The sequence below is a fragment of the Eurytemora carolleeae genome, unplaced genomic scaffold (assembly GCF_000591075.1).
Source record: "Eurytemora carolleeae unplaced genomic scaffold, Eaff_2.0 scaffold499, whole genome shotgun sequence".
Taxonomy (NCBI): domain Eukaryota; kingdom Metazoa; phylum Arthropoda; class Copepoda; order Calanoida; family Temoridae; genus Eurytemora; species Eurytemora carolleeae.
This window is the reverse complement of record NW_019396389.1, coordinates 218,089-230,457: the sequence shown is the minus strand read 5'-3', so window position 1 is coordinate 230,457 and position 12,369 is coordinate 218,089. Positions and strand designations below refer to the sequence as shown.

General features: G+C 30.7%; 1 protein-coding gene across 1 annotated transcript; it reads right to left on the bottom strand.

The window, feature by feature from the left end:
* Nucleotides 1–2,378: 2,378 nt before the first annotated feature.
* Nucleotides 2,379–10,656, bottom strand: LOC111702281 (UDP-galactose transporter senju). The gene is made up of 11 exons (XM_023473923.1): nucleotides 10,571–10,656; nucleotides 8,884–9,416; nucleotides 8,393–8,543; nucleotides 7,860–7,968; nucleotides 6,980–7,166; nucleotides 6,192–6,252; nucleotides 5,835–5,941; nucleotides 4,154–4,202; nucleotides 3,801–3,889; nucleotides 2,997–3,192; nucleotides 2,379–2,573 (listed from the first exon to the last, which is right to left on the bottom strand). Exons 3-11 carry the CDS (start codon nucleotides 8,499–8,501, stop codon nucleotides 2,452–2,454), a joined length of 1,029 nt encoding a protein of 342 aa, XP_023329691.1. The 5' UTR covers nucleotides 8,502–8,543; nucleotides 8,884–9,416; nucleotides 10,571–10,656; the 3' UTR covers nucleotides 2,379–2,451.
* Between the last annotated feature and the right edge of the window lie 1,713 nt (nucleotides 10,657–12,369).

Below are 12,369 nucleotides of genomic sequence, written 5' to 3'. Positions count from 1 at the left end.
CATTAACTTAACAATTAATTTTCCAAATATCTAAATATTTGAATATTTTAATTTTGCAAACATCTAAATATTTGAATATTTTAATTTTGCAAACATCTAAATATTTGAATATTTTAATTTTGCAAACATCTAAATATTGAATATTATAATTTTGCAAACATCTAAATATTTGAATATTATAGTTTTGCAAATAACTAAATATTTGAATATTATAATTTTGCAAACATCTAAATATTTAAATGTTTCGATTTGCTTTGAAAGGTTTTCAATGACCGTAAAGCATAGATAAATAATTCAAACGTTTTATTGTTTACATTTTTTTTATTTAATATTTATAAACTTATGACACAACCTTTATCCGATTATAGAAGTTTATGCATAGTCCCTTTATTTAGATATTCAGATTTGTTTACAGTCCCTTTATTTGATATTGAGATTTGTTTACAGTCCCTTTATTCAGATATTCAGATTTGTTTACAGTCCCTTTATTTATTTATTCAGATTTGTTTACAGTCCCTTTATTTTGATATTCAGATTTGTTTACAGTCCCTTTATTTATATATTCGGATTTGTTTACAGTCCCTTTATTTGATGTTCAGATTTGTTTACAGTCCCTTTATTTGATATTCAGATTTGTTTACAGTCCCTTTATTTGATATTCAGATTTGTTTACAGTCCCTTTATTCAGATATTCAGATTTGTTTACAGTCCCTTTATTTACATATTCAGATTTGTTTACAGTCCCTTTATTTGATATTCAGATTTGTTTACAGTCCCTTTATTCAGATATTCAGATTTGTTTACAGTCCCTTTATTTACATATTCAGATTTGTTTACAGTCCCTTTATTCGATATTCAGATTTGTTTACATTCCCTTTATTCAGATATTCAGATTTGTTCACAGTCCCTTTATTTACATATTTAGATTTGTTTACAGTCCCTTTATTCGATATTCAGATTTGTTTAGTCCCTTTATTCAGATATTCAGATTTGTTTACAGTTCCTTTATTTACATATTTAGATTTGTTTACAGTCCCTTTATTCGATATTCAGATTTGTTTACAGTCCCTTTATTCAGATATTCAGATTTGTTTACAGTCCCTTTATTCGATATTCAGATTTTTTTACAGTCCCTTTATTCAGATATTCAGATTTGTTTACAGTCCCTTTATTCGGATATTCAGATTTGTTTACAGTCCCTTTATTTACATATTCAGATTTGTTTACAGTCCCTTTATTCAGATATTCAGATTTGTTTACAGTCCCTTTATTTAGATATTCAGATTTGTTTACAGTCCCTTTAAATTGATTTAGAATGAGTTGTTGGTGTTGATTGAAAAGTATCCATATTAAGATGTTCGCTGATAAATTGAGAAGTTTGATGGATGTGTAATGTATCTTCAAGTATACACATCAGTACTAGAAACATTTATATTTTATTTACAGGGTGACCCTAAGAAAAACAACGTTTTTGTGGGTTTCTTGGTCACCTAGTTTTATAAAAAAAAAAGGCCTACAAAATGTGCATTGGTTTAAAATTTTCAATTTTAATTGAGGTTTTATGAGTAATTTCAATTCCATGATTTTCTATGCTAGTTGTCCCAGAATTCACATTCCCCCCCCGCGTCCCCATCCCATCCCCATTCATTCAAGAGATCAAAGCACAAAATCAAATGAGAATTTTTTTATTTTAAATACATATATACTTCACAATCCACTGTTCAATTGTTTAGTGTGCAGGATAAAGCAAATCTTACAATTCACCAAGGTTATAATTTAAGGAAAGTTTATTGCAGTTGCGTATACTCTGCCTACATATTGAAACCAGTTCTCTCTGGGCGGAATTTGTAAACAAGAAGAGATGCATCAGTGTTCGTTCAGTATCAGAGGAGGATAAAATAATTTAATTTTGATAATTCACAGAATAGTTTCCTATGTCCAGAATATTTCATTGATTTTTTATGTGAAAGATGGATCCCATGTCAGGCGGTGTCACAATACACTGCACTACAAAAGATGCGTACACCTCTGAAATAAATTTTCTTGCATTATAACCTTGTAAGGCACTAAGTTTGGGGCACTTATTTGAGGCATTTTTATTAAATATCAATTTAATTTTGACAATTGCCACATTTTTCACAAATTATGTGTAAAGTAAATAAAAATCAGATAAAATGAGAAACTAACGATTGATTGACGAGAGACCGCAATGAAAATAAACAGTTTAAAGAAACAAAAACATTGATATAATTCATACTTGATCAGGCAAAGGTGCCATCTTTCCAGGGTGATTGGAAATTACGCTTACAATCCCTTTAAAATTAGGTTTTTTCAAGAGCTACTGTGAGATGAAAATGAAAAGTGTTTATTTTTACATTTATTTTTTATTTATATTTTTAATTAATATAAATTGCAAACAAAATTTTTTTTTTTTTCTTAATATATCTTTATTCACACTTTACTCTCATCTACAGGTTTAGCTGTCTGCTCTTTTATAGGATTTTTTACATAAGTTATCACTGCAGCAGATATTATCAAAATAGCGATAACTGTTTCTAAGCTCAGAGGAATTCCTGAAATAAAACACGTTAATTCAGGGGATGTGGGGTTAAACGTCACGTTACGTATTTTAAAGAGTAAAATGCATGATTTACGATCAATGATAAGATAACGTTGTTTTTCTCAAACTTAAAAAATGTTTAATTCCTTCATTGTTTCTGAAGTAAAAAATGCAAAGAAGCCACCAATGAAAATTAATAGTTTTCAAAAACAAAATCATTGTAGTACAGACAAAGCTTTTATGGGTACTATTGTGAATCCTTCAAGATTAATATTCCCTTGAAGGACAACGTGATTTTGAGCTCTAAAATGTGATAACACTTAAACAACTAAAAATGGTATCATCTGTTAAAAGCATTGTTCTCGATGGTATACATATAAATAAATGATATATAATCAATATTCCATGTTGATAACCAAGAAAACAAGATTATTACCTAATATAGGAACGCTGAGTAGAGCGGTCAACACAAGTTCCAGAGCAGACGCAAACGCTTTCACGATAGAGTTTAATTTCTTGAGGAACAAGCTGGTGATGATACCGAGAACTGCGTTGTTTATCACTAGAGCTAGAACTAGAACCTGGAGTACTGAACCCAGAGAATCAGGAGATAAAGCAGAGATTATCTCACCCTAGAATATATACTTATATCATGGTTTAGTTGTATATCCTTTCTTTAGCTTTAGTTGGGACTACTTCTAAACCTTAGCTCCAGGTAGGATAAGTTCCTTATATTTGTTTTAGTTGGGACTACTTCTAAACCTTAGTTCCAGGTAGGATAAGTTCCTTATATTTGCTTTAGTTGGGACTACTTCTAAACTTTAGCTCCAGGTAGGATAAGTTCCTTATATTTGCTTTAGTTGTCCAGGTAGGATAAGTTCCTTATATTTGCTTTAGTTGGGACTACTTCTAAACTTTAGCTCCAGGTAGGATAAGTTCCTTATATTTGCTTTAGTTGGGACTACTTCTAAACCTTAGCTCCAAGTAGGATAAGTTCCTTACCTTAGCTTTAGTTGGGATAACTTCCGTACCTTAGCTCCAGGTAGGATAAGTTCCTTACCTTAGCTTCAGTTCGGATAACTTCCGTACCTTCGCTCCAGGTGGGATAAGTTCCTTATATATTCCTTGGGTGGGATAAGTCCATGTAGGAAGGTTCTTTATCAGATGGGATAAGTTCCTAACCTTAGCTCTGCGTAGAATAAGTTCATGACCTTAGCTCAGAGTAGGATAAATTGTTTACCTTAGCTCCGAGTAGGATAAGATTACAGAGGATGGAATCTAGATACATAAATACGTTCTGGATCATAATATCAACTCCAGAACCTTCTCCTGATAAATTAATTATTGTTAGCAAACGAAGGGAAAAAACTATTGTTTTTAATATTTGTTATCATTAAAGTTTTTTAATTTAATATTGATTTAATAAAGTAATTAAGTTTTTGCCACAAACTCGAATTTGTGCATCCCTATATATTTGCAACCTGACGGTGTGAACTTTGATATTTCAAACTTAGATTATTTGAATAGATATTATGAAATAGATAATTATCATTTAATAACACATAAATAGATTTAAGATGTCTGGACTCTAACCTTTTATTATATATTCGTTGTAGACTCCAGCAAACACACTGCACATAACCTAAACAATAAGCATAATATTCGCAACTAGCTTTATATCCCAGTTTTCAATGAACTATTCGCAACTAGCTTAAAAACCCCAGTTTTCGTTGAAATATTCGCAACTAGATTGAAACACACCAGTTTTCATTGAAATATTCGTAACTAGCTTGAAAACCCCAGTTTTCATTGAAATATTCGCAACTAGATTGAAAACCCCAGTTTTCATTGAAATATTCGCAACTAGATTGAAAACCCCAGTTTTCATTGAAATATTCGCAACTAGCTTGGAAACCCCAGTTAACATTGAAATATTCGCAACAAGATTGAAACACACCAGTTTTCATTGAAATATTCGCAACTAGATTGAAAACCCCAGTTTTCATTAAAAAATTCGTAACTAGCTTGGAAACCCCAGTTTTCATTGAAATATTCGCAACTAGCTTGAAAACCCCAGTTAACATTGAAATATTCGCAACAAGATTGAAACACACCAGTTTTCATTGAAATTTTCGCAACTAGCTTGAAAACCCCAGTTTTCATTGAAATATTTGCAACTAGATTGAAAACCCCGGTTTTCATTGAAATATTCGCAACTAGCTTGAAAACCACAGTTTTCATTGAAATATTCGCAATTAGCTTGAAAACCCCAGTTTTCATTGAAATATTCGCAACTAGATTGAAAACCACAGTTTTCATTGAAATATTCGCAACTAGCTTGAAAACCCCAGTTTTCATTGAAATATTCGCAACTAGATTGAAAACCACAGTTTTCATTGAAATATTCGCAATAAGCTTGAAAACCCCAGTTTTCATTGAAATATTCGCAACTAGCTTGAAGCCCCCCGTTTTCATTGAAAAATTAATAACCAACTTAAACCTTTTATACCAAGTCTAAATTGGTCAAGGGGTTCTTAAGTTATGATTGAACATGCAAACAGACAAACAAATAGAGATGACTTTACTACTTTTATTGGTTGTCTTGTCATGGATAATCATCATCAAAGATAATAGATAATCCTTATCAAAGTAATTAATATTCTTTTTTTTGTTTGTAACTCACATTACCCCATAGAAGGTGTATAGCCGGTCAGAATACAAAAAAAAAACACAAAATCATTTTAATCCTTTAAAAAAAATGTGGAAATCCGTCAATGAAAACAGGAAAATCTGCGAAGACATTAAAACTTTACCACAAACTCTGATTTTCTATCACAATAACCTTGCAACCAAATTTTGTAGACCTTAGATATTTTAAACTATAAATTCTGTTATCTATATAATAAAAAAAGACATTCGTGTATATGTGTATATGTTGCCTATGGCCGGCTAAACAGCTGGACCAATTGGGCTGAAATTTTTTGTAGACACTTACGGGTGGCCGGGGGTGTTACAGGCAAAAAAAAAGATTTTTTTTTCAAAACATTTTTTTAAAAATATTTTTTTTTCAAAAATTTAAAAAAAAAATTTTTTTTCACGGGCAACGCCGGGCCCTTCAGCTATTTTCAAATAATATCAAATATATTGGGGTAATAAAATTTGAATTAGTGACAAAGACTCAATTTCTTGGTTACTGTTAATTTTTGGAGAAAGATCAGCAATTGTTTCCAAAAAGAATAATGCAACGCGCCCTATAGTCATTTTTTAAATATACCTGAGTAAAAATGAAGAAGAATCCAGCTCCTAGAGCTGAAATTGAATCTTTATCTGAACCGAAACCCAGAGCACTGTTTCCGCCACCAGCACCATGGAACATACAACCTAATATCATGTCATCTAATGAAAATAGTAATAGTAATAATGATAGTAATAATAATAATAATAATAATAATAATAATAATAATAATAATAATAATAATAATAATAATAATAATATAATAATAATAATAATAATAATAATAATAATAATAATAATAATAATAATAATAATAATAATAATAATAATAATAATAATAATAATAATAATAATAATAATAATAATAATTTAATAATGGATGTGATTTTATCCCACCTAGAGTAAGAAGAGCAAGAGAAAACCATTGAATTCCACTTAATTTTCTCTTGAACAAAACCTGAAAACAAGATAAATAGAATTTTTTTTGAGAAACCCCATTTTTCCAGGTTTGTGCCCTGTGAGATTTTTCTTCTAAAACCTAAAACTCATTTAATATACCTGGTAAATTAACCTTGTAAGTATACAGGGGTACTCACAAAGGATGAGACTATAATGATGACCTAATACTCTATACCTGGTATATAAACCTTGTAAGTATACAGGGGTACTCACAAAGGATGAGAGTTCAATGACGACCTAAAACTCTATACCTGGTATATAAACCTTGTAAGTATACAGGGGTACTCACAAAGGATGAGAGTTCAATGACGACCTAAAACTCTATACCTGGTATATAAACCTTGTAATTATACAGGGGTACTCACAAAGGATGAGACTATAATGACGACCTAATACTCTATACCTGGTATATAATCCTTGTAAGTATACAGGGGTACTCACAAAGGATGAGACTATAATGACGACCTACTCACGTGGATATAACAGTTCTGTCAATATTCAAGAAATCTGTGACTTTTGATTACAATTTGACCCATTAAACATAATTTGTTAGCCTTTTTTCTTAAATACTTTTATGTCGGCATATGCATTTTCAATGAAAATGTATAAAATAAACAAATCCGTAAAGTAAATGATTATTTAATTAAAAACAAAAACACGTTTGATTTCAAATATGATTTCGAATGCTGCTCACTCTGCTTAGTCCGGTGTGTACTACTCTATACCTGATATATGAAGCCTGTGAGAATGAGTCTGATCTGCATGAACATGAAGTACGAGGTCGGGTTGAAGTAGGAGAGGGAGTAGAACGCAAGGTTGTTGTAGATACAGTAGAGAGAGGATGGAACTAGATAAAGGAAGAGGATGTAAAAGTTCTCCGATATAACCCGAACCATGGAGTGTATACTGTTCCTAGAAATACAAATCTTAAATATATGTATACTAGATTGGGAACCCAGCTTTGCCTGAAAACTAAACTTTCTCTATATAAATCAAAACATTCCATCGTTCTTCCGAGTAAATGGGTCTGTTTAAAATACACTAGCTGCGTTTCATGTTTGTTGGACTATGCAAAATCATAACTTGAGTCAACATTTTATTTTTATTCGAATTTTTCATACGCGTAAAAAATGCTCCAAAAAAACGATGAAAAATATTAAAGAGGTAGATCAGATTTGAAAATATTAAAGAGGTAGATCAGATTTGAAAATATTAAAGAGGTAGATCAGATTAGAAAATATTAAAGAGGTAGATCAGATTTGAAAATAGGTAGATCAGATTTGAAAATATTAAAGAGGTAGATCAGATTTGAAAATATTAAAGAAGTAGATCAGATTTGAAAACGGTAGAATTTTGGGAAAACAGTGTATAAGACCATCAATTAATATCCCTAGGATTGAATTTAATAATTCTAAACTGCCATGCGCCGCCGCGCCGGTTAAATTTGAAGCACAGATTTAAATTCTTCCTTAATCTTTAATTTTTAATCGGTTGTTTAAATTTGAACCGACAGTAGGTAGTTCTGCGACGTAGCTTAAATTTATTAAATTCGGTACCTGGCTATAGTTCAGACTTATATTGAAAAACTATTTTAAAAATTCTTACTGTGATATATATACTGAAGCGGAAAGGATGAGTTTCAGAATCTCTGTGAGTAGAACCACCGTTGTAACATTGTAACTATATTCAGTTGATCCTTTACGAGAACTCGTAACTAAAACATAAACCGTTGTAACATTGTAACTATATTCAGCTCGTAACTAAAACATAAACCGTTGTAACATTGTAACTATATTCAGCTGATCCTTTACGAGAACTCGTAACTAAAATATAAACCGTTGTAAAATTGTAACTTTATTCAGTTGATTCTTTACGAGAACTCGTAACTAAAACATAAACCGTTGTAACATTGTAACTATATTCAGCTGATCCTTTACGAGAACTCGTAACTAAAATATAAACCGTTGTAAAATTGTAACTTTATTCAGTTGATTCTTTACGAGAACTCGTAACTAAAACATAAACAGTTGTAACATTGTAACTATATTCAGTTGATCCTTTACAATAACTCGTAACTAAACCAGAACAATTCTTTTTTGGTTTCTAAGTGTAATATTTTTAAAGTTAAATTTGATCACCTAGTAATCCCTGTGAAACGAACATTGCCATGTATAGAAGAAAGACGACCCCACTGGAGGGAGTAGGGAAGAAACCTTTGATATCATCTTTACTGAGTAACCAACCCATTCTTCAACTAATCTTGGAACTAGCAGATAGAGTTTCTTAATCCTAAACTCACAGATTGAAAATAGATAATGAAATTATATTAGTACAGAGGCAGGACATTTTGATGGTTTAATCCCTTCTTAAAGCAATAATCTGTTTATTTCCCTCTTCAGGAGTTTAATCTTAATAATTTTTAAACTCTCTTTCTATTTAATTTTCATCCATATTTATTCAAAAGATTTCTTTTATCTGAATATCAAGTTAAAGATTCTAAAGCAGCATGCAATCTCTGAGAACAAACTCAAGAGGAATTAATCAGATCACGAATTAAAATTAGGAGCAAGTACGTTAAAATGTTATTTGAACAACTCAAATTACGACATAATCGTTGTTTAATCTGTTCCTAAACTGATCTCTTCATTGAAAATCCACTGACACAAAATTTAAATGTTCTTTTTGTCTCTTGTGGAATATTCAGATTAATGTTTAACTACGATCCAATTTTTCAGGTTCAAGGAATACTCTTCTCCGGGTTCAAGGAATACTCTTCTCCAGATTCAAGGAATGCTCTTCTCCAGGTTCAGAGAAAACTCTTCTCCAGGTTCAAGGAATACTCTTCTTCAGGTTCAAGGAATACTCTTCTTCAGGTTCAAGGAATACTCTTCTCCAGGTTCAAGGAATACGTTTCTCCAGGTTCAAGGAATACTCTTCTCCAGGTTCAAGGAATACGTTTCTCCAGGTTTAATAAATACTCTTCTCCAGCTTCAAGGAATACTTTTCTCCAGGTTCAAGAATAAATACTCTTCTCCAGCTTCAAGGAATACTTTTCTCCAGGTTCAAGGAATACTCTTCTCCAGGTTAAAGGAATAAAGGAATACTCTTCTCCAGGTTAAAGGAATAAAGGAATACTCTTCTCCAGGTTCAAGGAATACTCATCTGAAAAAGTAAATGCTATCTTTGACGGATTTTAAATGAAAGATCAAAATGAACTTTAAATACTGTATTTTTTACAATAACAATGATAACTAACTAGCACCACTATAAAACATGTAAATACTGTATTTTATACAATTACAATGATCACTAACAAACACCACTATATAAACTGTAAATACTGTATTTTATACAATTACAATGATAACTAACAAACACCTTTATTTAAACTGTAAATACTGTATTTTATACAATTACAATGATAGCTAACAAACACCATTATATAAACTGTTAATACCGTATTTCATACAATTACAATGATCACTAAGAAACACCACTATTTAAACTGTAAATACTGTATTTTATACAATTACAATGATCACTAACAAACACTACTATATAAACTGTAAATACTGTATTTTATACAATTACAATGATAACTAACAAACACCACTATATAAACTGTGAAAACTGTATTTTATACAATAACAATGATAACTAACAAACACCACTATATAAACTGTGAATACTGTATTTTATACAATTACAATAATAACTAGCAAACACCACTATATGAAGTGTAAATACTGTATTTATACAATAACAATGATAACTAAGAAACACCACTATATAAACTGTGAATACTGTATTTTATACAATTACAATGATAACTAGCAAACACCACTTATATGAAGTGTAAATACTGTATTTATACAATAACAATGATAACTAAGAAACACCACTATATAAACTGTGAATACTGTATTTTATACAATTACAATGATAACTAACAAACACCACTATATAAACTGTAAATACCGTATTTCATACAATTACAATGATAATTAACAAACACTACTATATAAACTGTAAATACTGTATTTTATACAATTACAATGATAACTAACAAACACCACTAATGATAACTAACAAACACCACTATATAAACTGTAAATACTGTATTTTATACAATTACAATAATAACTAGCAAACACCACTATATAAACTGTAAATATTGTATTTTATACAATAACAATGATAACTAGCAAACACCACTATATGAAGTGTAAATACTGTATTTATACAATAGCAATGATAACTAAGAAACACCACTTTAACAACTAAAATACTGTATTCTATACAATTACAATTATCACCTAACAGTCACTACTATATGAACTGAATGTTAAACATAAAAGTGTGGAAAGCTGAAACTCTTATCTTTGTATGGTCCTAGTCCAACTAATCCACTAGTCAGACATTGATTATAGAGTTTACTTTATACATGAATACGATTCATACCACACACACACATACATTTTAAATCCTGAGAGAAATGCAAGCGCCTTTACCTAAAAAATACAAACTCTATAGTAAATCCTGAGAGAAATGCAAGCGCCTTTACCTAAAAAATATAAACTCTATAGTAAATCCTGAGAGAAATGCAAGCGCCTATACCTAAAAAATACAAGCTCTATAGTAAATCCTGAGAGAAATACAAGCGCCTATACTTAAAAAAAAACAAGCTCTATAGTAAATCCTGAGAGAAATGCAAGCGCCTATACCTAAAAAATACAAGCTCTTTAGTAAATCCTGAGAGAAATACAAGCGCCTTTACCTAAAAAATACAAGCTCTATAGTAAATCTGGAGAGAAATGCAAGCGCCTATTCATAAAAAATACAAGCTCTATAGTAAATCCTGAGAGAAATGCAAGCGCCTTTACCTAAAAAATACAAGCTCAATAGTAAATCCTGAGAGAAATGCAAGCGCCTATACCTAAAAAATACAAGCTCTTTAGTAAATCCTGAGAGAAATACAAGCGCCTATACCTAAAAAATACAAGCTCTATAGTAAATCCTGAGATAAATACAATTGCGCCTATACCTAAAAAATTCATCTTATTTCTGTAATCTTTGCGGTAAGAAATAGAGAACACGTGTACCTTAACCTTGGAAAAATGACTTTTACATTCTATATTCTAAATTTCCAGGATTGGATCAATATCGGAAATATTTATTTCCATCCTTCCATTTAATTTTAATACCTCCCGGAGTTGAACCTGTAACCTTCATGTATTATGTATAAGCATGGAGAAGAATACCACAGAATAGAAGCATCGCATGATCTGGAACCTTGATTATTGATGGATCCCTGACCTTAGATCAGTCCAGGATCAATCATGGTACAGTCTAGTGCTCAGGTTAGGTTTGTGGTTTGCTCCGGTATTCTCCAGGTGGGGCTGGCCATCATATACGGAACCAGTGTTAGGTAAATCTAGCATTATTAAAAAAAGTTTATTATATTTCGACGAATTTAATCAATCTTTTTTAAGTTTAGTATTTGAATTCTTGAATTTCAAAAAAAAATAATTAAGATTCAAAGAAGGAAATTATATTAAGTTATAAGATATTAGTTTATTTTTACATAATTAATAGTATATTAAAATTAACAAAACTACATAAATACGTTATTCATTTCTATTCTTTTGTGTGTGTGTTTTTTTTTAATATATTTATTTTCAATTAAATGGCGTGATAATAAGCAAACAGTAGACTGCTTCACAATTTTCTTTTAAATAGAAATACTGCAGCAAGGATTTAGAAATCGTAACTGATGTCCATGAGGGAGGAATTTTTGTGTGAAATATCCTTAATCTTGAACACTTGATCTAGATATCCAACTTAAGTCCTTATAAATGGATCCCTTAATCCAAGTTATCCCTGTAGTTATTACGGGCCATCGAAGAGGGATTAAAATAATCCGGAGATCTGCAAAAGACAGAGATCAATACTTGATTCCGAGATTCTGACTTCAGCATCACATTTTCAGAGAATATACAGTTACATACAGAGAGTCCCCTATCATATTATATATACAGAGAGTCCCCTATCATATTGGATTATCTCCAACCTTTAAAGCCAAAATATGAACATATATTACTCGAAAAACCTAGTT

What these genes read in the sequence shown, in the direction of transcription:
- LOC111702281 (XM_023473923.1), bottom strand. Translation starts at nt 8,501, where the DNA reads ATGGGTTGGTTACTCAGTAAAGATGATATCAAAGGTTTCTTCCCTACT. An exon ending in TCTTCTTCATTTTTACTCAG is followed by an intron (nt 4,203 to 5,834) that starts GTATATTTAAAA and finishes CTTATTGTTTAG; the next exon opens with GTTATGTGCAGTGTGTTTGC. An exon ending in TTATCCTACTCGGAGCTAAG is followed by an intron (nt 3,193 to 3,800) that starts GTAAACAATTTA and finishes TATATATTCTAG; the next exon opens with GGTGAGATAATCTCTGCTTT.